The 25042-nt window shown below is 39.8% G+C and overlaps 1 protein-coding gene across 1 annotated transcript; it reads right to left on the bottom strand.

Moving 5' to 3' along the window:
* Positions 1 to 247: 247 nt before the first annotated feature.
* LOC129801197 (titin) lies at positions 248 to 24966 on the bottom strand. The gene is made up of 8 exons (XM_055845997.1): positions 24179 to 24966; positions 16732 to 17912; positions 15712 to 16632; positions 11385 to 11777; positions 11141 to 11295; positions 10766 to 11043; positions 1295 to 10703; positions 248 to 1228 (listed from the first exon to the last, which is right to left on the bottom strand). Exons 2-8 carry the CDS (start codon positions 17884 to 17886, stop codon positions 517 to 519), a joined length of 13023 nt encoding a protein of 4340 aa, XP_055701972.1. The 5' UTR covers positions 17887 to 17912; positions 24179 to 24966; the 3' UTR covers positions 248 to 516.
* Positions 24967 to 25042: the final 76 nt, after the last annotated feature.

Raw genomic sequence — 25042 nt, 5'->3', positions numbered from 1 at the left:
TTGTTTTTAATTTTTTTTTTTTTTTTTTTTTAGAAATCTGGATTTTATTTGGATAATCACTTTACTTTTGGTATTATGTCACACCTTACCTTACTCTTTATGTGTCCCTCGAAGTTTCCAACTCAATATATCTCACCGTTCTTATCGTTTGACCTGGGCCTTTAGAGAGAGCTCAAAAATGCAATTGTGATATTCCATGAAGAATATAATCGTCAAACAACTTTTATCATCACATAAAAAGACTCAATTCAAAAATGGCAAAATACTTTTTATTTCAATTAAATGCATAGAAAAATAACATGTTAATTAACTGACATAAAACACTTGTTAAAATCGTTCAACAGAGTCAACGTTAATAGCAAAAGGAATGATTAATAAAATCTGTTAATATTATATTGTAGAACATTTGAGTAGACTCTTTCTGAGCACCTGTTATCAAAACGTGTATAGTATTGCTTTTGTTTTTATTTTTCTACGCGGGGAACTAATTGTATCGCAGAAGCGTGGAATGGACGATTATTTCTTGGTCACGGGCAAGTAGAACTTGTGCGTCTTTGTATCGCGTGTATGTTTGAAAGCACCCTTGTCGATGTGTACGGCTGGACAGGGTCCCTCATGGACACGTACGTACTCCTTCCGGTAACCAGTGAAGCCGGAGGAGTCCCCAAAGGAGATGCTTGAGGAGTTCATGGTGCGTTTAGTAATGGGAGCTTCGTATGATCTAACTCCGGCTGCAGATGAACTTGTCCAGTTACCATAGCTCTTAGATTCCACTCGTCCATAGAACTCTCCTTTTCCAATACTCAGGTTGTCCTTGTGGCTAACTCTACTTGGCTGTTCAACATGTGTGACCCAAGTACTGCCTCTGATATCGTGTTCGCGTCCCTGACGATGAAGGGAACTGTAACTCTTGCGTTCCGTTGAAGATGCTGAGTACAGAGACTGATCATGAAGATTCGACAAACTCTTCCTCTGAATAGCAGCTGTTGAGCTTAGACTTGTGGACTGGACGGCTTCGTTGGCATTTGAAGATGTTGTTTTACGATGGAAGACAGCATTTGAAACATCAGCTTCCGTTGAGAGGACATTCCGACGATGGTATTGTGTATTAACAGCATTCTTTTCAGCCACATAATTACGACGCTGTGACTCCTGCAAGTGCTTCTCGCTGCTTTCATTGCAGGACATTCTGCTATCCGAATGATCGCTTCTCATCGATTGCTTATGGCTGTGAATATAAAAATTTAAATATCACTATTCATACTTCATATTTTTCCCAACAAAATATTCTTACCTGTGATGAATAGCTTCGTCGTTACTCCTCAGATTCAGCTGTTGGTTGATAATATCACTCTGACGGGAAATGAACTGGGATCCCCCACGAGTTCTTTCCTCATTGTCAATTATTGTTCTCTGGTTCAGGACATCAGTCTGCCTCAAATTAACATTTTTAGTCTTCTGAGATGATTCCTGTAGAGATTTTTCCTTAGCGATCCTCGCTTGCATGATTCTCTCTTTCCTGGCCTCAGTTTCAGTTTTCTTAGTTCGAATTTCCTCGATAGCTTCACTTTTGTTAACTACATTTGTCTGCTTGATCATGTTCACATTTGAAGAGGATTTTGTTTCATGCTGCCTCACGTTAACCTTGTTATCAGTGTGGATAACTTCGGTAACTGGAACTTCGTTGGGAGTCTCATTAGCCAAAACCGTTGTAACCTTTTTCGTTGTAACTACAATCATTCCATCTTGGAGACCCTGTTTCGTTGACGTGTCCTCCTTCACTGTGGTCGTCTTCTCACTAGCAGTTTTCTGTCTGACATCTGTGTAATTCATCTGATTAGTTGTCCTAGAAACAGAAGTATCATCTCCCAGAGTTATATTAGATTTCAATATATTCTGTTTCGTTGTTGTTGGTTTGACCACTTGGGACTTCTTCTGTTGTTTGAAACTTGAAGAAGATGTTGTAGTTGTTTCCATTGTTCCTGATCCAACATTAAGATGATCTTCCACTCTTTTCACATCAGCTCTCTCACCACGAACTACACGGAATTCCGATTGTTGAGTGGTTTTTCCTTCAAAGTCTCCAGTAACCTTCAAATTATCCTGTGGTTTCTTGATAGTAGGCCTTTCAGCTGGAGAGTATGGTTTCTTTTCAGGTTTATCAAACTCTCCTTCTAGCTTCAGATTATCTTTGTGCTTAATTGGTGTTGGACGACTATCTTTCCTTTCAGTGGGTGATTTTTCTGGCCTATAGAAGCTACCTTCCAGTTTCAGGTTGTCGTTCTGTTTAATTGGCTTCCTCTTCTCAACAGGAGTGAACTTTGGCTGGTCCCTCTTCTCAAATGTACCTTCAGGTCTAAGATTGTCAGGATGCTTCACCACTTCTACTCTCTCTCCACGGACAACAGTAAAGTCATCACGACGATGATGATCCTCGAAGTTACCCTCCAATCTCAAGTTGTCCTTATGACGAACAACTTCGACTTTCTCAGTTCGTACGCTTTTATAGTCATCAGAAGAACGTTTAGACGTAAATTCACCACTCATTTTAAGATTGTCTTCCCGAGTCACAACCTCAGCTCTTTCACCTCTAGTCATGGAGTAATCATCTTTCTTCTTCATATCAATAAACTCTCCAGTCATACTAAGATTATCAGTTCGTTTCACAACATCGTAACGATCTCCCTTTACGGTACTATACTGATCTTCCCTTTCAATGATCATTTTTCCTTCCGGTTTCAAATTATCTTCAGGCTTGACTTGCTTTGGTCTTTCAGCAGGACGATATCCTGGTTTTTCTGGAGTATAGAAATCTCCTTCCGGACGAAGGTTATCCTCATGTTTGACTTGTTTTGGTCGCTCGGCAGGTCGATATCCTGGTTTGTGAGGACGTTCAAAGTCTCCTTCTGGTTTCAAATTATCTCCATGACGAATTGGAGATCTCTTCTCACCTGGAGATGGTTGGGCCTTAGTTGGCCGCTCAAAATCACCCTCAGGCCGAAGATTATCCTCTGGTCTTTTTTGCTGTGGACGTTCAGCAGGTTTGAATTCAGCCTTTTCAGGTCTTTGGAAATCTCCTTCGGGTTTGAGATTATCTTCAGGACGTACTTGCTTCGGTCTTTCAGCAGAACGATAACCTGGTTTCTCAGGGGTATAAAACTGTCCCTCTGGACGGAGATTATCTTCATGCTTAACTTGTTGAGGCCTTTCAGCAGGACGATATCCAGGCTTTTCGGGGCGCTCGAAATCTCCTTCTGGTTTCAAGTTATCACCATGACGAATTGGAGATCGCTTTTCACCTGGTGAAGGCTGAGCCTTGGTTGGTCGTTCAAAGTCTCCTTCTGGACGAAGATTATCCTCTGGCCTCTTCTGCTGAGGACGTTCAGCTGGTCGGAACTCAGCTTTTTCGGGTCTCTGAAAATCTCCCTCTGGCTTAAGATTGTCTTCTGGACGTACTTGCTTCGGCCTTTCAGCCGGGCGATAACCAGACTTTTCAGGAGTGTAAAACTCTCCTTCAGGACGAAGATTGTCCTCATGCTTAACTTGTTGCGGTCTCTCAGCAGGACGGTACCCAGGTTTTTCGGGACGTTCGAAGTCTCCTTCTGGTTTCAGATTGTCTCCATGACGAATTGGAGTCCTCTTTTCTGCTGGAGATGGTTGTGATTTGACTGGACGTTCAAAGTCACCTTCAGGACGAAGGTTGTCCTCTGGCCTCTTCTGCTGAGGACGTTCAGCTGGTCGAAATTCTGGACGCTCTGGCCTCTGGAAATCTCCCTCTGGTTTAAGGTTGTCTTCTGGTCTGACTTGTTTGGGTCTTTCAGCGGGACGATAACCTGGCTTTTCAGGAGTGTAGAACTCTCCTTCGGGACGAAGATTGTCCTCATGCTTGACTTGTTGAGGCCTTTCAACAGGACGGTACCCAGGCTTCTCGGGACGTTCGAAATCTCCTTCTGGTTTCAAATTATCTCCGTGTCGAATTGGAGCCCTCTTTTCTGCTGGAGACGGTTGTGACTTCACAGGACGTTCAAAGTCACCTTCTGGACGAAGGTTGTCTTCTGGTCTCTTCTGCTGCGGACGTTCAGCCGGTCTAAACTCCGTCTTTTCAGGTCTTTGGAAATCTCCTTCAGGTTTGAGATTATCCTCTGGTCTGACTTGTTTAGGTCTTTCAGCAGGACGATAACCTGGCTTTTCAGGAGTGTAGAACTCTCCTTCAGGACGAAGATTGTCCTCATGCCTAACTTGTTGAGGTCTATCAGCAGGACGGTACCCAGGCTTCTCGGGACGCTCGAAATCTCCTTCTGGTTTCAGATTGTCTCCATGACGAATTGGAGCACGCTTCTCAGCTGGAGATGGTTGTGGTTTCACAGGACGTTCAAAGTCTCCTTCTGGGCGAAGGTTGTCCTCTGGCCTCTTCTGCTGAGGACGTTCAGCTGGTCGGAATTCTGTGCGCTCCGGCCTCTGGAAATCTCCTTCAGGTTTGAGATTATCTTCTGGTCTGACTTGTTTGGGTCTTTCAGCAGGGCGATAACCTGGTTTCTCAGGAGTGTAGAATTCTCCCTCGGGACGGAGATTGTCCTCGTGCTTTACTTGTTGCGGCCTCTCAGCAGGACGGTATCCAGGCTTCTCTGGACGTTCGAAATCTCCCTCTGGTTTCAAATTATCTCCATGACGAATTGGAGCCCTCTTTTCAGCTGGAGATGGTTGTGGTTTAACAGGGCGTTCAAAGTCTCCTTCAGGACGAAGGTTATCTTCCGGCCTCTTCTGTTGCGGACGTTCAGCTGGTCTGAATTCTGGGCGCTCTGGCCTTTGGAAATCTCCCTCTGGTTTGAGGTTGTCTTCTGGTCTAACTTGTTTAGGTCTCTCAGCAGGACGATAACCTGGCTTTTCAGGAGTGTAGAATTCACCTTCGGGACGGAGATTGTCCTCATGCCTAACTTGTTGAGGTCTATCAGCAGGACGGTACCCAGGCTTCTCAGGACGTTCGAAATCTCCTTCTGGTTTCAAATTATCTCCATGACGAATTGGAGCCCTCTTTTCAGCTGGAGATGGTTGTGGTTTAACAGGGCGTTCAAAGTCTCCTTCAGGACGAAGGTTGTCCTCTGGCCTCTTCTGCTGAGGACGTTCAGCTGGTCTGAATTCTGGGCGCTCTGGCCTTTGGAAATCTCCCTCTGGTTTGAGGTTGTCTTCTGGTCTAACTTGTTTAGGTCTCTCAGCAGGACGATAACCTGGCTTTTCAGGAGTATAGAATTCACCTTCGGGACGGAGATTGTCCTCATGCCTAACTTGTTGAGGTCTATCAGCAGGACGGTACCCAGGTTTCTCGGGACGTTCGAAGTCTCCTTCTGGTTTCAGATTGTCTCCATGACGAATTGGAGCACGCTTCTCAGCTGGAGATGGTTGTGGTTTCACAGGACGTTCAAAGTCTCCTTCTGGGCGAAGGTTGTCCTCTGGTCTCTTCTGCTGAGGACGTTCAGCTGGTCTGAATTCTGGGCGCTCTGGCCTCTGGAAATCTCCCTCTGGTTTAAGGTTGTCTTCTGGTCTGACTTGTTTCGGTCTTTCAGCTGGACGATAACCTGGTTTCTCAGGAGTGTAAAGTTCTCCTTCGGGACGAAGATTATCCTCATGCTTGACTTGCTGAGGTCTCTCAGCAGGACGGTACCCAGGCTTCTCAGGACGTTCGAAATCTCCTTCTGGTTTCAAATTATCTCCATGACGAATTGGAGCCCTCTTTTCAGCTGGAGACGGTTGTGGTTTCACAGGACGTTCAAAGTCTCCTTCTGGGCGAAGGTTGTCCTCTGGTCTCTTCTGCTGAGGACGTTCAGCTGGTCGGAATTCTGGACGCTCTGGCCTTTGGAAATCTCCTTCAGGTTTCAGATTATCTTCTGGTCTGACTTGTTTAGGTCTTTCAGCAGGACGATAACCTGGCTTTTCAGGAGTGTAGAACTCTCCTTCGGGACGGAGATTGTCTTCATGCCTAACTTGTTGCGGTCTCTCAGCAGGACGGTACCCAGGCTTCTCGGGACGTTCGAAGTCTCCTTCTGGTTTCAGATTGTCTCCATGACGAATTGGAGCCCTCTTTTCAGCTGGAGATGGTTGTGGTTTCACAGGACGTTCAAAGTCTCCTTCTGGGCGAAGGTTGTCCTCTGGTCTCTTCTGCTGAGGACGTTCAGCTGGTCGGAATTCTGGGCGCTCTGGCCTTTGGAAATCTCCTTCAGGTTTAAGATTATCTTCTGGTCTGACTTGTTTGGGTCTTTCAGCAGGGCGATAACCTGGTTTCTCAGGAGTGTAGAATTCTCCCTCGGGACGGAGATTGTCCTCGTGCTTTACTTGTTGCGGCCTCTCAGCAGGACGGTACCCAGGTTTTTCAGGACGTTCGAAGTCTCCTTCTGGTTTCAGATTGTCTCCATGACGAATTGGAGCACGCTTCTCAGCTGGAGATGGTTGTGGTTTCACAGGACGTTCAAAGTCTCCTTCTGGGCGAAGGTTGTCCTCTGGTCTCTTCTGCTGAGGACGTTCAGCTGGTCGGAATTCTGGGCGCTCTGGCCTTTGGAAATCTCCTTCAGGTTTGAGATTATCTTCTGGTCTGACTTGTTTGGGTCTTTCAGCAGGACGATAACCTGGTTTCTCAGGAGTGTAGAATTCTCCCTCGGGACGGAGATTGTCCTCGTGCTTTACTTGTTGCGGCCTCTCAGCAGGACGGTACCCAGGTTTTTCAGGACGTTCGAAGTCTCCTTCTGGTTTCAGATTGTCTCCATGACGAATTGGAGCACGCTTCTCAGCTGGAGATGGTTGTGGTTTCACAGGACGTTCAAAGTCTCCTTCTGGGCGAAGGTTGTCCTCTGGTCTCTTCTGCTGAGGACGTTCAGCTGGTCGGAATTCTGGGCGCTCTGGCCTCTGGAAATCTCCCTCTGGTTTAAGGTTGTCTTCTGGTCTGACTTGTTTCGGTCTTTCAGCAGGACGATAACCTGGTTTCTCAGGAGTGTAAAGTTCTCCTTCGGGACGAAGATTATCCTCATGCTTGACTTGCTGAGGTCTCTCAGCAGGACGGTACCCAGGCTTCTCAGGACGTTCGAAATCTCCTTCTGGTTTCAAATTATCTCCATGACGAATTGGAGCCCTCTTTTCAGCTGGAGACGGTTGTGGTTTCACAGGACGTTCAAAGTCTCCTTCTGGGCGAAGGTTGTCCTCTGGTCTCTTCTGCTGAGGACGTTCAGCTGGTCGGAATTCTGGACGCTCTGGCCTTTGGAAATCTCCTTCAGGTTTCAGATTATCTTCTGGTCTGACTTGTTTAGGTCTTTCAGCAGGACGATAACCTGGCTTTTCAGGAGTGTAGAACTCTCCTTCGGGACGGAGATTGTCTTCATGCCTAACTTGTTGCGGTCTCTCAGCAGGACGGTACCCAGGCTTCTCGGGACGTTCGAAGTCTCCTTCTGGTTTCAGATTGTCTCCATGACGAATTGGAGCCCTCTTTTCAGCTGGAGATGGTTGTGGTTTCACAGGACGTTCAAAGTCTCCTTCTGGGCGAAGGTTGTCCTCTGGTCTCTTCTGCTGAGGACGTTCAGCTGGTCGGAATTCTGGGCGCTCTGGCCTTTGGAAATCTCCTTCAGGTTTGAGATTATCTTCTGGTCTGACTTGTTTGGGTCTTTCAGCAGGGCGATAACCTGGTTTCTCAGGAGTGTAGAATTCTCCCTCGGGACGGAGATTGTCCTCGTGCTTTACTTGTTGCGGCCTCTCAGCAGGACGGTACCCAGGTTTTTCAGGACGTTCGAAGTCTCCTTCTGGTTTCAGATTGTCTCCATGACGAATTGGAGCACGCTTCTCAGCTGGAGATGGTTGTGGTTTCACAGGACGTTCAAAGTCTCCTTCTGGGCGAAGGTTGTCCTCTGGTCTCTTCTGCTGAGGACGTTCAGCTGGTCGGAATTCTGGGCGCTCTGGCCTCTGGAAATCTCCCTCTGGTTTAAGGTTGTCTTCTGGTCTGACTTGTTTCGGTCTTTCAGCAGGACGATAACCTGGTTTCTCAGGAGTGTAGAATTCACCTTCAGGACGAAGATTGTCCTCATGCTTAACTTGTTGAGGCCTTTCAGCAGGACGGTACCCAGGCTTTTCAGGACGTTCAAAATCTCCTTCTGGTTTCAGATTGTCTCCATGACGAATTGGAGCCCTCTTTTCAGCTGGAGACGGTTGTGGTTTCACAGGACGTTCAAAGTCTCCTTCTGGGCGAAGGTTGTCCTCTGGTCTCTTCTGCTGTGGACGTTCAGCTGGTCGGAATTCTGGACGCTCTGGCCTTTGGAAATCTCCTTCAGGTTTGAGATTATCTTCTGGTCTGACTTGTTTGGGTCTTTCAGCAGGACGATAACCTGGCTTTTCAGGAGTGTAGAACTCTCCCTCGGGACGGAGATTGTCCTCATGCCTAACTTGTTGCGGTCTCTCAGCAGGACGGTACCCAGGCTTCTCGGGACGTTCGAAGTCTCCTTCTGGTTTCAGATTATCTCCATGACGAATTGGAGTCCTCTTCTCAGCCGGAGACGGTTGATACTTCGTAGGACGTTCAAAGTCTCCTTCTGGGCGAAGGTTGTCCTCTGGTCTCTTCTGTTGCGGACGTTCAGCTGGTCGGAATTCTGGGCGCTCTGGCCTCTGGAAATCTCCTTCAGGTTTGAGATTATCTTCTGGTCTGACTTGTTTAGGTCTTTCAGCAGGACGATAACCTGGCTTTTCAGGAGTGTAGAACTCTCCCTCGGGACGGAGATTGTCCTCATGCCTAACTTGTTGCGGTCTCTCAGCAGGACGGTACCCAGGCTTCTCGGGACGTTCGAAGTCTCCTTCTGGTTTCAGATTGTCTCCATGACGAATTGGAGTCCTCTTTTCAGCTGGAGATGGTTGTGATTTTACTGGACGTTCAAAGTCTCCTTCTGGACGAAGGTTGTCCTCTGGTCTCTTCTGCTGAGGACGTTCAGCTGGTCTGAATTCTGGGCGCTCTGGCCTCTGGAAATCTCCCTCTGGTTTAAGGTTATCTTCTGGTCTGACTTGTTTGGGTCTTTCAGCTGGACGATAACCTGGTTTCTCAGGAGTGTAGAACTGTCCTTCGGGACGGAGATTGTCCTCGTGCTTGACTTGCTGAGGTCTTTCAGCAGGTCGGTACCCAGGCTTCTCGGGACGTTCGAAATCTCCTTCTGGTTTCAAATTATCTCCATGACGAATTGGTGTTCTTTTTTCTGCCGGAGATGGTTGGTACTTAGCCGGGCGCTCAAAATCACCTTCTGGACGCAGATTGTCTTGCGGTCTCTTTTGTTGAGGACGTTCAGCCGGTCTGAATTCAGGTCGTTCCGGCCTTTGGAAATCCCCCTCTGGCTTAAGATTGTCTTCAGGTCTGACTTGTTTGGGTCTTTCAGCAGGACGATAACCTGGTTTCTCAGGAGTGTAAAATTCACCTTCAGGACGGAGATTGTCGTCATGCCTGACTTGTTGAGGTCTCTCAGCAGGGCGGTACCCAGGTTTTTCGGGACGTTCAAAATCTCCTTCTGGTTTCAAATTGTCTCCATGACGAATTGGAGTTCTCTTCTCACCTGGAGATGGTTGGAACCGTACAGGACGTTCAAAGTCTCCTTCTGGACGAAGGTTGTCCTCTGGCCTCTTCTGCTGAGGACGTTCAGCTGGTCGGAATTCTGAGCGCTCTGGCCTTTGGAAATCTCCTTCAGGTTTCAGATTATCTTCAGGTCTGACTTGTTTGGGTCTTTCAGCAGGACGGTAACCTGGTTTCTCAGGAGTGTAGAACTCTCCTTCGGGACGGAGATTGTCCTCAGGCTTGACTTGTTGAGGTCTTTCAGCAGGACGGTACCCAGGTTTTTCGGGACGTTCGAAATCTCCTTCTGGTTTCAGATTGTCTCCATGACGAATAGGAGTCCTCTTCTCAGCCGGAGACGGTTGATACTTCGTAGGACGTTCAAAGTCACCTTCAGGACGAAGGTTATCCTCTGGTCTTTTTTGTTGAGGACGCTCTGCTGGTTTGAATTCTGATTTCTGCGGCCTTTGAAAATCTCCTTCAGGTTTGAGATTATCCTCAGGACGAACTTGTTTAGGTCTTTCTGCTGGACGGTATCCTGGTTTTTCTGGAGTATAGAATTCTCCCTCAGGGCGCAGATTATCATGGTGTCTAACTTGTTGAGGTCGTTCTGCTGGCCGGTACCCAGGTTTCTCAGGACGATCAAAATCACCTTCAGGTTTAAGATTATCACCATGTTTAATAGGGGTCCTTTTTTCTCCTGGGGCTGGTTGGTACTTTGTTGGACGTTCAAAGTCTCCCTCGGGACGCAAGTTATCTTCAGGTCGGACTTGTTTCGGTCTCTCAGCTGGTCTGTATCCAGGCTTTTCTGGTGTGTAGAACTCTCCTTCGGGACGTAGGTTGTCTTGGGGCTTTTTCTTCTCATGCCTTATGTCTTTTGTGTCCTTAATAGCACGATATTGTTCTTGGTTCGTTGTTTGGCTAGTCACATCTGTTTGAGAGTAGAACTTCTCCACATCGTCCTTTGTCCAAGTTCTCTTCCTTGGTCGTTGATAGTGAATTTCCTTGTCAATGAACTCAGTTTGATTGGTCGTTGTAAAGTCAAAGTCTCCTTCGATCTTTGTGTAAGTATTCCGACGAATTGGAGAAACGCGTTCTCTTTCTATGGTGTAATCGGTGAAGTCAGTTCTTGCAGTAGTGATGTCTGCCAGAGAAAAAGAGAATTAGAATAAGTTTATAATGAAGTTGGGAGGGAAGTGGTTTTACCTGTAAATTCACCAGTTGTTGTTAGATTATCCTTTCTTCGAATAACATCAGCTCGTTCGCCTTTAACGATTTTGTGCTCATCTATCACTTTGCGATATTCCTGAAAATCTCCTTCGAGTTTCAAGTTATCTTGTGGCTTCTTTACTATTTCTCGGATATCAGTGTACTTATCAACGTGCTTTTTCACAAAGTCTTGATTGTAAGCCGTTTGATTTTCGATTCTTTTGTCTTCTGTGATTACAATGTGATCTTCTGTCTTGTGAACGCAACTGTGGCGGCTAAAAATATTTCGAAAAAAATTTATGTTAGTTTAATACTTTAATTGGAGCAATTTTTGTATTAGGTCATAGCCATAACTTAGGAAGATTCACTCACCCACATGTACAAATTTCACAGATACACTGTTCTTTGTTAATTAAATTCCGTGCAGAATCTCGTGACACTTTATCTGAAATCTTGATGACATCACTCTTGGTAATTTCCTCATATTTACTCTGACCTCCAGTTTTTGTCGTTGACTGTGTGATTTTCTGTTGGATCAATTGAAAGAGACGCATAAATTTAATAAATTCTCTTAGCAAATAACACACTTAACAAGCAATTGTCGTTAATGTCTCACCGAGTCTCTTGATGTATGATCAGTGATCGTATCATTTATGGTTTTTCGCTCAATATCTATCTCTTCTCTGATGATCCGATTGTCTGAAACATCATCTAAAACACTTGTTTTCTTTACGGTATCCTTATTTCTTTGCAAGTTTTCCGTGATCCCCAATTTATTGATGTCCAATTCATCTATTGTCCTTTTAGTCACGTCTGTTATATCAGTTCTGTTTGAAATATCAATGTTAGTTTCAGTGGAATCCTTAACAGATTTATATTTATCAATATCCGTTATATTCTGCACATATATATCCTTTGTGCGCTGTGGTCCCTGAATGATTCTCTCGAGGACATCTGTTGAGGTTTTCTCATCGATCACTCGCCAAGTGTTGGTTGTGGCGTCAAAGATCTGCAAAGGAAACAATTTCTTAGCAACCACAATCTATAAGAATATAAGTGCAGAAAAAAACGAAATGGCAGACAAGAAAGTAGATTAACATGAAATGATCAACCTACGCGCCACCTCAAAGTCCCACCTACACGATAATTTCTTGATCACCGATTCATTCAAATAAAATAGGAAGATTAAGTGGTTTCTCTCGAAAGTTACTCATATTGAAAATGCAACCTCTCCTCCCCATGTATGGACGCGATTTTCGCCACGCAAATGACTAACATTACCATGCACAGATCATTTAGCAAAATTGCTAGAAAATGACTGTTTTTTTCTAAAATTATTTACTAATTTGCATAATGACTGGATCTTGAGTGGCTTACAAACTGAGAAAAATCAATTTTCTACCAATGTGTGTATATAGTGAAATTTTTCTCATTTTCGATAAGATTGTATACACATAAATTCATTAATTTATTGCCTTCTCTCTTTTCGATAACCTTCAGAGAGTTCGCTATCAACGCTGAGATATGCGAAAAATGCAAACTGTAATACGATTACGAAAAATGTGAGAAAATTTGTGAGATAACGTGGGTAAATTTAACTCCAAGATACACCACTGTATCATGGAATTCACTTTGGGATCAACCTCCAAAAAATTTTATAACTGTTCCAGGCATTATGTGTGGGATCTATATGCAAAAAAGAAGACCAAACAAATAAAGAAATAAAAGAATCACCTACAGAATATTCTAAAATAGAGGTGATTCATCGAAATTTACAATCTTTAGCAATATTTCCGATGTTTCAATAAATCATAAAGTAAAAAAATATTTGGACACCATGGGATTAAGAGTTTGCAAAAAAAAACCTGATGCTCGTATGCTAAACATCGTGATTCGCATTTTAAATTTTGCAAAAACTGTATCTCATTGTCTAGCATTTTTTTTTATTTCCTAAGCTCTCAAAAGTTAATTGTGGTCGTTTTGAGACTATAAGGTTAGCAGTAAAACAGAAATTAGTATTAAAATTTGTCATCTGCAAATGAGTCGTAAAATTACCACCGTTTAAATAGGTAATTACTGCAAAAGTTGATGTTTGCATGATACATACATAAAACGATAGACTAAATGTCTGATTCAAACTCATTTTTTATTCGAAAAAAATTTAAAAAGTAGTTTTAAATTTTGAAAATAAAAAAAAAAATCCGAATGTGAATAAAGACTTACCCAATAAACACTCTATTACCAAAATAGTAACATATAACGTAAGGAAAAGGTCATTTTTACGTCATTTAATTTTCAACGCTGATAACTCTGCTAACTTACTTAAACTTTACATTACTGCTACGTTAGTCAAATATGCTTTCATGTTTTTGATTTAATAACAAAAGTTGTTTAAAGTTAACGCAATGATTACGTATGTAAATTTAGGGGAATGTAGGCAGCCTTCGCACATTTTATCGTGCTTCATATTCAGGACTTTTTTCTGGCTAAACTGTAAAATAGGCAGTGAATTGCACTACATCAAAAAGTTCTCTGATCTTTTAGGTTTCTATGCATGCCTAGTTCACTATCACAGAATTGTTGGTTTTTCCTGGACAAGAAAATGAAAAAAATATTACTATTTGTGCGATTCTTGCCCCCTGGGGCAGCGTTCACATGATGGGGGTTTGGGTTCGTCATTGCTTTTTTTTCGAAATAAATTTTTATCTACAATTAAAAATTATTTTCCGATTGTTATACTGTACCCCCGTGAACCCGCGAAAACTATCACTGCACTAAAAGATCTTTAAAACACCTTTTTTTTACATTTTCTGGAGCACCGTTTTTTCTTCCAAATTAATATCAAAAACTCGACTATGAACATGTTCACACGGTTCACACTGTCAATAGCCGTCGTCTCATATGGAGATGGGAAGGAAACTATACGTCTGTCGAAGATGAAATGACCACGAATGTCTCACTGTGGCTTATGAGGCTTTAGTGAGGTTATGATTTACAAGCTGGAGTTGTCTGATGGATGTGCAAATGCTCACACATTCAGTGTTTGAAACCACACACAGTGTAGTACTTGCGAATTTTCCGCCAGCGTGAAAATAATTTCCCTCCGATGCAAAAAGTTATTACGTAAATATCATCTCAAGTATACTCTTCATCCACTGTGTAACTGATTTTCTTTTAGAAATGAGTTTAACTATGAGAAATCAAATGAAATGTGCGCCATCAAAATTACACATTTTCGGCCAATTTCCTATTTGTGATCCTAGCACCTAGGAAAGAAGGGCTTGGCTGCCTATTTTTACAATGAAGATAATGTTCATAAATACTTAACTTATGGCTAAGAAATACGGAACCAACTCTTTGGAAATAAAGAGAAAATTCGCATCGTTCGAAAGCTCATACGTGGGAAGTCTGCCTATATTCCCCTATTGAAAATTCTCACAAGACTTACGTAGTACTTTTTCACAATTTCTTTCATTTCTTTAAACTTATCTTTATTTGTTAATAAATTTACCTTGTTCTTCTTCTTATACTCCATATAACCTCCGAATATTTCTTCACTCATTAACTAATTTTCTTTTACATTATCTTTTATTTTTGTGCAAAACCCAAGTAGCAAAAACAAGCTTCAAAGACTTAAAGTTTACTTGGTATATTGTATTGACCTGATTGACCTTCTCAATACAACTGAGAGTTTCCAAAATTAATGACTAAAAGTATGAAATCATGAAGAAGAAATAACGACGTCAGATTTACTTATTGATGACAACTTCAATGACTATCGATTTTAAGCGCAGTTAGTAAATTTAGGTTAGTACGATTTTTTTCGCTCAGCCATTGAGGAAAGCTTGGTGTGTCCAAACTAAAAGATTTTTCAAAAATCTACTTTTTATGAGTTACCTCATACTCTCGACGCTTACCGGTTCTCATATCATATACTTATCCTAAACATTGTTTTTACACTTCCTAATTTACTAATGGGTTCCGTGACGTCGATGCTTCGATACCAAGCTTACACAATTTTCAATTGGTGTCAAACTAGTAAAATTTTAGTCATTCTGTTGACGTAGTATTAAAAACGTTAAAATTAAGTTTTTATGACCTAATGCCGTAGTTCTAGTCATGCTTTTCCACTTGGGAAAAATATATGGAAACGTAGAAATTCGTCGTAAAATTATTTACAAAATATTTTGGTACAGAGGGTACCGATCCTGGGATTATGCACCTGACGAAATCACGCACACACAATTGTGCATGCTTGCCTACCTTTGAGGCCTAATCTGTGAATAATTTTTCAAATGCAGTAAATTTAAAAATCATTTCTCATGAACAGTTGATACCGAAAATTGGCAGAAGAAGGAGCCAGAACCATTCTACTTTATTATTATTAATCGTTTGGGAATACTTTATTACAATGCAATCATGTTATATTAGTGTTATCGTTGTTATATTCCGTGATGGAAGAATCCGCTAAGTCCATTGTAGACCGCTCAGGAGTACCTTCCCCGTAGTGTGCGGGAGTATATTTTCGGGACCGAAGAAAACCGTGCGAAATGGCTTTATATACTTCAAAAATTGTCATACACGAAGGATATTTCTCTCGAATAAATGGCAGGTAACGTAGAAGAGGATCTCAGTGGCGCAATAGGCAAGACCGTTGCGTCTTGGGCGAACGAGATCTCTGACTAGACTCGTAAAGTTTTGAGTTCGAGTCCCGCCCGGTATAAGCGACCGAATGTCAGAAAAAGATATTTTCACTGTGATAAAACGTAATATAATCTGTACAACAACTCCGGGAGCATGGAACTGGCTGGCTTCTCTCACTGGCTAAGGTCAGAAAAGCTTTCAATTCCTAGCCAATTAGGGAAAGGAAGGAAACAGGACTAAAATATTTAATGGTATTAAATAGTCAATTAAAATGGATAACACTTAAATCTTAAACTTACCTTTGTAATTTCTGTGGTTGTTGTGATGTTGGCCAAATCAGGGTGATCCCTCTCAATTTCCTGGACAATGTCTTTTGGGATGAAAGTGTCGGTGTCAGTAAAACTTTGCTCATCTACCACCTTCCACGTGCCAGTTTTCGTGTCGTAGACTTTCGTTGTGTAAGTTGTTGTAGTTCGATTGGTTGTGTCATCAATAGGATATTCAGGAATTGTATCATGAGGTCTCCGATCCTTGAACACTTTCTCATCCACAACTTTCCACTGTTTGGTCCTAGCATCGAAGATCTTCCTCTTGTAGATCGTAGTGTATGATCCATCGCTTTCCTGACTGACGTAACGAACGATCGAAGGACGCTTGCTCTTCAGCGTTTTCTCATTGACTTCTTGCCAGGTTTTGGTCTTCTCATCGTAAACTTGCTGTTGGACTTTACTTGAAGATTTGCTTACGCTTTCTGTTGAGCTCTTATTGGTTTCCTTAACCGCTGATGATGACTTTGTTTGAGAAGTACTTGAACTTTTCATTTCACTTTTCGACGACTGAGTCAGAGACTGATCACGAATTTCTGAAACATCACTTTTTAAAGATTGTCCACGAACTTCTGTGATATCTTTGCTGGATGTCTGTCCTCGATTTTGTGAGATATCCTTCGATGTCTGAGTACGAGTATCCGTTACTTGTTTCTTGGATGTTTGATCACGATTTTGTGTGATTTCTTTACTGGAAGTTTGTCCACGACTATCTAAGACTTCTCTGGTTGACGTTGTACTCCTCATCTTACTTTCTGGTTGATCATTAAACCGATGACTTGTCTCCAGCATCGCATCCTTCTCATTGACAGTGGTCTCATTAACCACTCTCCAAGCCTTGGTTTTGTCATCCCAGACTTTAGTTTTGTAAGTTGTTGTTGCATCTGCAACATTCTGTTAAACGAAAGCACGAACAAAAATTAGAGATTAGGAAACATTATGTTAAGTGTGCTTGTGGTTTTCTCGATCTGTAAAACCATTTCAGGGACTTACATCTCGAGTCTGGTAGCTACTGCTGGTGCTGCTGGTGACAATTTGTGGTTTCTCATAAATGAACTTGCCATCCCATGAGCTCTGATTTCTATCAGTGACCGCAGATTGTCTTTCCTGTTGACCTCTCTCCTCAATGATGAAGGTATTGCTGGAAGCAGCATCATCAAAACTGCTTCTGCGTTCCTCCGTTATCACCGTTGCGGTTTTAGTACTCTTACTGGTACTTTGAGCTTGACTCTTCTTCTCCAGACTGCTATTGAAGATCTCCACATTCTCTGCGGTCAGTCGATCAACTGAGGAAGTCTTGCCGTCGAGGGCAGCCACAGAAATTGCCATCTTGTCTCCCTTGGTAGCTGTCTGGAGTTTTGTAGAATCGATACTATGGATCGTTTTGCCTTCAGAGAGATTAGTCTGGCTATCTCCACCTCGGGAGATGATCCTCTTAGTTGCTGGATCATAGGTCTCATACTGTGTACTCTGGGAATGGTAATCTATGGGTTTTTCCTTTCCAACTTGTTCCACAAGGCGTTCTTCAGTCTCGAGGACACGATCAAAGAGTGGCTTCGCACCAGCCTTCCCTGTGTCATACTTTATGGAATCCTTATCGGATTTAGCAGCATACTGAGTCTCTGACTTTATCCCAGTCCCAGACACTGACTTGAATTCCTCAGCACGACTTTGGGTATCACTGGAACCCCATTCTCTCGACTGAGCATCCTTCACTACCTCTTTACCATCAATGATCTCAACAGCATAGCTGCTGGATGATGATTTCTGAGTGCTACTCCTCATGGAAGATGATCCAGATTCAACTTTTGTGAATGTGGACACTCCAGGTGATTCACGGATGATGGATTTCTCCGTAATTTTTCCGCCATCTTCACTCTTGCCAAGCACAGAGCCAACTTCTGTGATCTGTGTTCCTCCAAAGATAATGTGCTCCTTGGGCTTTCGGTCAATCACCTCCTCACTCACAATGTACGATGTTAAGGATGTATCTGGGGTATCGTGGGTACTCTCCTCGATCCTGACACTCCCACCACTGGAGGAGGATACGATCTTTGATGACTTCTGTGTCGATGACGAAGTTTTGGACGTCTTAACAGAGGTTTTCCCCTGAGAAGATGTCTTTTTCTGGCTTTTTTCTAGCACCATCTTTGCATTATCCAAATCACAGGGATCTATACGAGGCAAAATCTTTTGTAAATATCGCATATATTTGTAATTATTATGCAAAACCCAGTGGAAATTGCTCAAAAAACTCTCATTCTTATGAATATTTGCGCAATGATCGCATTGAGTTCACCAGAAAGATTCTTTTAGCATGTGGTCATTAACTGCACACGTATTCGAGACGTGTTTTCACCTTTCTGTAGGCTTTGGGATTGAGTTTCAGTCTCGCTGAAATGCATCCTTCAGCGAGACATCTCAATGTTCACATGAGAGATTTATGGAACTTGCAGATTCGCAGAAAAAAGTTGCTCTCACCAAAAATAAACAGTTGAGATGTTGCAGATCGGTGCAAGGAATGTTCATTTAAAAAATAAACTCGTTTTTTCTACTATTTTAATATTAAAAAAATATAAATTTACACTATTATTCAGTGTTCGATTCTAGAAGAGTAGAATATACATTGGAGAAACATGATTTCAATTCGCAAATTGAGAATAAAAAAGGTGAAGCACAATTTTCAGAATCTTGATTAAGAATAATAGCCAATAAAGTGCTTCCATTTCAAAAGAGCAATTCTAATCTTTTCTCACTTGAGTGGCACAATCAGAAGCAAAATCACGATAATTCTACAAATTAGTTACTGTCCACAATGTAAATCTTGAATTTAAAAGTCTTTAACAAGAATAGTAAGATTTATGATAAGCAACATGGTATTATTCTTACCTGAACACAATGCTTTGGTAAAGCATTTTTTTATAGAAAGTAATAATCAATAAATCCACGCTTTGCTGAATAATATAAAAGGTGCTTCTGCAAGGGACACATTATAAAGACAAATAGGATTTTCAATTGAAAAAAAAGACAAAAATATGGAAAAATCTAAATTCACAAGTGTTCTTTTTCATTTAAATAACCATTTTGCTTTTCATTAACTCGGAAAATTTTATTCTAGTAATTTTTCAAATGCATTGTACAGCTGTTTATTATACCATTTATAATTTAGTCTGTAAATTCTCCATTTGTTTTGTATTAAGAAGCATAAAAAGCTCTTGCAATCAGTTAAGTAATAAAACTCCTGCTGCATGAATATACTGCCGGTGTAGTCTATTACATTTTATTTCTATTGTAATTTAAAAAAGATGATTTGCAAAGTTGTAAATTTTAATTTCGGTAAACAAAGTTTATGGTTTTATTAAATTTATTTTGCAAAATTTACTAAATTCAGCAACAAATGAAACACAAAACTAAAAGCGTTTAATCAATGGAAAGGGCAAATTATTCAAATGATTCAAAAGTTTGATCAAAAAATCAATTTTTATTCTGTTCAAATTTTTATCTTTTATTGATTTTTTTTTAAATCGAAATAATATATTAATTAGAATCTGGAAAGATAAAAAGAAAACTTGCTGTATATGCCAATACTTTATTCTGGATACAAAAAAAACCTGATTAACATTAAAGTATCTTTTACATCATGCAAAAAACAACGCTTTGGTATTTGAAAACAAAAATAATAAAATATATAAAGGTACGTGAAAAACAACCGAAGAAAAACAAAGAAAAGTTAAAATACGTCAACATCAAGAATGTATTGAATTGCACGTATTAAAATCTTGCTTTAAAATTTAAACTTTTTAGTACCAACAACAAAAAGATTTAAAACTCCTGCTTTATAGTAAAAAGTATTTTTTATTATTTAAAATTAAAAATCAACATTAATTTGCATCTTTTCCCATGTACTATTGTTGAAAACTATTTTTCTAGTTAATCTAAATATTATTAAAGTGATAATTTGTTATAAAAGAATTTATGTGGGGAAAATTCTACGGAGAAAAATCTTAAAAGGAACAACGAGTTTGTGTTCTGCGGATCTAAATTATTCTTCAAACACTCACGAATGCATAAATTCTCGAAAAATATTATTCAAAATCGGTGTGGGGGAAAGCGAGCTACCTTCGGACGATTTATGCTTCACACAAATCACTTTTTTAATGTGTTATAAATAAATTTGGCCCATTATTATATTATATTTCAATAGCTAGTCCAATGCCTCAATGGAGCAATGGGTGAAATCCATAAGGAACATAGAGAAAAAATTAACTATCCGAAGCTTGAATCGTCCGAAGGTAGCGCACTTTCCCCTATATTTCGTGTTACGAAGTTATTTTAAAAAGAAAAATCAAAATTTCAATTTTTATTCTACGTTTCCTGCTCAAGTCCCTTAAAATTTAGAATATTACATAGAAAGGTTCACTGATTTTACCTCTGGCAAAAATTCGAAATCTCGATCTCTTTTTTCTTGAGAGATATCGAATGTAGGACTTTTCGATCAGTTCACATTTTGCCCCAGGTTCTCTATATGATACCATGCTATACCTGAAGTTCCTTTTTATTTTTAGACTTCAGTCTCAGTTAAAATTAAAAATAACATGAGAAGGTAGCCACAAGTAAAAAGAACATGTTTTTGCAATTCTACCGCTTTAGACTTAGAGTTTAGAGTGCAGCAAGAAGGTGATAACTCCATTTTTCATTTGTTGTTTCTCATAAAGAAATCGTGTCATCGATTAATTATATTGTAATAGTGTTTATTAACGAAAAATTATGGCTGGAATATTTAATTTGCGCAAACAATTAAATGTTGTTGCACCGTCCTACGGAAGAGAAAATTTACACTAAAAGTGGTCATATTTTTCAAAGATCTTGGGGCGATTCAGCTTTTCACTGAGATTATTTAAATATTTAAAAGAAAAATGGACAGTAAAACGTTGATGTGTATGGAGAACAGTCACTTCTTATAACACAATCGATATCACGCGTCTATGAAAATTTCCAAAATTTCCCTCTTAGGTATTTAGGGAATTAGGTGGATCTCGAAGGGTGAACAAGGCATGTTTTCTATAACTTTCTTTCAGCATATTAAAAAAAAATCAAACATTTGAACACAAAAGTACAACATTTGATCAATTTTATCTAAAATTTTCATTTAAACATTTTAAAGATTCAGTCTTTGGGACCTGATTTTGAAGATTCCTTTGAAAGGACTGGGTTTGCGGCAGTCAACATAATTCATGTTTCTTAAGTTTACAAAAAATTAAATACCATCTTTTATGAAATTAGTTTTGAAGACTAAAGGGTCACCGAAGAAGCCTTTGATTAATTGAGAGAAGAATTTATTCAAACTGATTCAAGTTATGTTTTTCCTTGGATTGTTCGGAAAAAAGAGATCTTTTTAGTTCACCGGTGATTCACCGTCTCTATAAGGGTTAAGGGATTATATAAAAAAAATAATAAACACTTATTCAAGCCCCAAGCATATGAGTCCTGAAGATAAAAATCCACACTTTCTTTATTGTTATTTTTAACATAACAAAAATATTTGATTAAAATCCTTAGGGGCATGTAGAAGTATAATATTTAAACTATATTATTTGAAAATTTCATTAAAAAATCATAATGCAGTCAATGGGACTTGATTTTCGTAAACTTCTTTGAAAAATCTATCATTGTGGTAATCACGATTACTCATAGTATGTTCATTTGAAGTTAAAAAACCAAATATTTTCTATTAACAAGAGAGTAAAGCTCGTAATTGAACGAAGAATTTTTCAAAAAATTGGATTTTCAGGCAGCTTTATAGAAAAGTAAACTTTTCAGCACATTTTACACCACATTCGGTTTTGTAAATTAATTCGTTATTAAAAAAGCAAAAAAAAAATCCTTTGCTCAAATGCTTAAGCACTTCTCTATAGAAGAAGTCTTTTAAATTTTAGTGAAATATGTGCATGAGTTTTAGAAAATTGAGATTTAATGAAAAGCTATTAAAATGTTGACACTTTTTAGTGACTGAGCCGGCTAAGCACAGCTATGAAATTTTCTAAAGTCTCTACTCGGGGTAAGGCCCAAATAGAGTCAAGCTGATCATTGCGAATATTTAGCCTGTAAAATTTAACAGTAAAGAATTTTATAAAGTATAAATTAAGTATCAAATATTTGTATAATAAATTTATACAAATTTTATCCCTAATAGAGTCGAAGCGACACTTATTCAGCAGGGAACAATACTTTGCAATTTCATCAAAATATTGAACTTTAACTAATCTGATATATCTAATACAATACGAGTGTAATATAATATTTTTTCATTAATCTACCTTTTTCTACAAGGATAGGTGTTCAAATAATATATCTAAAATGGCACAAAAAGAGTACCAATAGGTTTCGATACGAATTTTTAAAGTCAGGCATTGCCTCGACCCTAGATGATTCTAAGCCTTCAATGTATGACAAGTTTGAGGTCTTTGGGATATATCTTTGCTACCAAATTTCGCAGACTGAACATTCTCTTCTCGAGGATCAGCCATGGTCTCTTCGGGCCTTTACATTAGGGCAAGTTTGAACAGAATCAAATTTTGAATTTTAGGATTTTCTCATGGTTTTACATTGGTAAAGATGAAAGAAAGACCACGGAAAATGTTTCGAAATTTTGAGAAAATACTCTAGACTTGTACTATATAAAAAAACTTTTTTAACATTACTAGATCTAGAACAAATAATTTCTTTTCATACGTTTTTTATGAAAATGACCCATCGTAATATTAAATATTTTAATAGTTGGGCAAATGCCTCAAATTTTCTGAAAAGAACCGTGGATTAGGGTCGGAGGAACGTCTGTTCGATATAGGGAACCCCTATTGACACTTTTGTCAAAATGTTGAAAATTATTTAATGTATCTAGAAAAATATAAGTAATATAGCGTTTTTTCTGTAATATGACTTTTACTAAACAGAGATGTTCAAATTTCGTATCCCAAATGGTACAGAGTAGGGTGTCAATTATGCTGACACAAATTCTTAAAGTGTCAATAGACGTTGCTTTCACCCTAAATTCATTAAAAACATAGGAAAAATGAATTGTCCGAAGCTTGAGTAACACGCTTTGCCCTAATCCCTTAACCAAGTTCTCGAAGATCTTTCATTTCTAATACGAGCTTCAGACCTAAGTCTTAGGGCTTATCTTCTCTAATTTCTTATCAATCAAGATTTTTTGGAAAATTATCACTTAAGATTTGACAATATGGGCAAGCGATCCATTAAATTTTGGAAAACCAATAGAATTGGTTGCTATTTTGAATTTCGAGATAATCGGGAACTGGGCTAAACCGGCTAAACCTTAGGTCTGAAGCCGGCATAAGCCGCATGGAATGCCATTGATTTGTAATATTTTATATTTGTAAGTTTTATTGTCTAATTTATTCATTTTAATCCATTTTTTTCAAAATTTCTCGTAATCTCCGCTTTCAGGACGAGTGGGTCATCAGGTGGCCTAAAAAAATATTTTTTTCTGTCTATTTAGGGGAAGTGCGCCAAATTCGAATGTAACTTCGACAAACGAGATGACGTGAAAATAATATTGGAAGAATTCCTTAAGGGTAAGGAACTATGAAAATGAAGGTGGCCGAAATAGGGCACCAAAGCTATGTCTATATTTTTATTCATTTTAAAATGTATTAAGAATGATTTTAGAGTAAATAAAGACGGTAAACTCTTTACAAGGTTCCAAGCAACACTCTTACAAAAGAAAGAATAAAAAAAATCAATTTGTATTTAAAATATTACATTTCAAACTTGAGACTTTGACGCTTGCATGCAACTATGCCGAAATTTGGCACACTTACCCTAAAGCTTTTTTTACCGGTCCATAGAGGGTTAGGTTTAACCCGTTTAACCACGTAAGTAAGCCCCAAGTCTGAGGATTTATAGATTTATTTCGAAACAATCATGGGCTTTGTCTGCGATCATTTCACAATCTTTGCCGGTGTAAGTTTAACTAGTTTGTTCTTCCATTTCACAGCACTAATTTACATAGCTGCTCTCAGTGACGAATTTGAATGAAAAGGAAATAAATATAAAATAATATTCATTAGATACAAGTCGCTGAAATTTAATTACAAGACTTTGGTTGTGGGTGTAATGGATTTAACATTCTTTTTGCTAAAGTTTCTTCATGGTTTCATTCGCTGCTAGAGTATTTCTTGCAGTGATCTGTTAATCTTTTTTTAATGATTTTTTTCGATTTTTCTGTATTTGCAATTTTATACTTAAAATCACCTTTCTTCTTTAATTAATAGATAAATCCTCTTATATATCACTGATGAGATCATACTTTTTTTAATCGTGATTTTGGTACTTTTAAGCAATTTCCATAGGATTTTTTTCTGTATTTTGCGTGAAAATTTCTCACACAACACTGAAATTTTCAAAGCCTTTCCTTTACCTTTTTGTTGGAAAAACAAGCGGGAACAAAAGATTTAAAAAAAAACTAATGCACTAAACAGTCTCTCTCAGGTGTCTTTGTCTCTCCTGAAGGAGGTCACTGAAGCGAAGTAGTGAAGGATGAGGTCAGTGAAGGCTTTCCTCAAACATCACTCTTTCCTCAACATTCCTTGGGAGGTTTTTTTGGGTGGGAACTGGCACTTTTTGTCCACAGGAACAGAGAATATTTAGCGAGAATTTTGTATGGAGAGAGAGATTATAATTTGAATGTAAATGGCACACACACTTTCAGTTTAAACTCCGATGGTTGGTTCACTTGATGGCTCGGCGATTACGTAAGGTCGAGAAAGGCCGTATGTTGATTTTATATTTATAAGGTGATGTTGACTTCACGTTTTTGAGCAAACACTTGCGATATTTTATCACAAATTGGCCACTTTTGAGCACTTTTAGTGGAATTTTGATTTGAGTGGCGCGTTTAGCATTGCGAAAAGTTCACCTTTACCGGTACTTTTTTTTCGTATGAGTGTCCCTTAGCACCTGCCGGAATTTTGAACACAAAGGGGCCAATGCCTTTATTGGAGGGAATTGTTCTTAGGGTGATTTCACTGGGTTAATCCTCAATGGAATGGGTCTGAGGGGGGGCAATTGATGAAGGCACACAAGAATCGTATGGAAGCAGTGTTATATATGTGATAAAAAAATGATGAGCACGACATGAAGCACTTTCAGCAGTAGACTGAGCTTTTTCCGTGCTCTTCCGTTGAAGTCATTCAGTTGGGGCCTCTGTTGGTGGGCAGAGTGGGGCTCTGTGTGATGAATGGAAGGGGGCCTTCCTACTCTCGTTCACCCAACATAAATTTGT

The sequence above is a fragment of the Phlebotomus papatasi genome, chromosome 2 (genome assembly GCF_024763615.1).
Source record: "Phlebotomus papatasi isolate M1 chromosome 2, Ppap_2.1, whole genome shotgun sequence".
NCBI lineage: Eukaryota > Metazoa > Arthropoda > Insecta > Diptera > Psychodidae > Phlebotomus > Phlebotomus papatasi.
The sequence above is the reverse complement of the archived record's forward strand: the minus strand, read 5'-3'. Positions and strand labels throughout refer to the sequence as shown.

Excerpts from the sequence above, each read along its gene's own strand:
- LOC129801197 (XM_055845997.1), bottom strand. The coding sequence starts at position 17,886 with ATGGTGCTAGAAAAAAGCCAGAAAAAGACATCTTCTCAGGGGAAAACC. Across the intron at positions 16,633-16,731 it reads GTAGCTACCAGACTCGAGAT|AATGTTGCAGATGCAACAAC; the intron begins GTAAGTCCCTGA and ends TTCGTTTAACAG. Across the intron at positions 11,778-15,711 it reads CAACCACAGAAATTACAAAG|ATCTTTGACGCCACAACCAA; the intron begins GTAAGTTTAAGA and ends TTTCCTTTGCAG.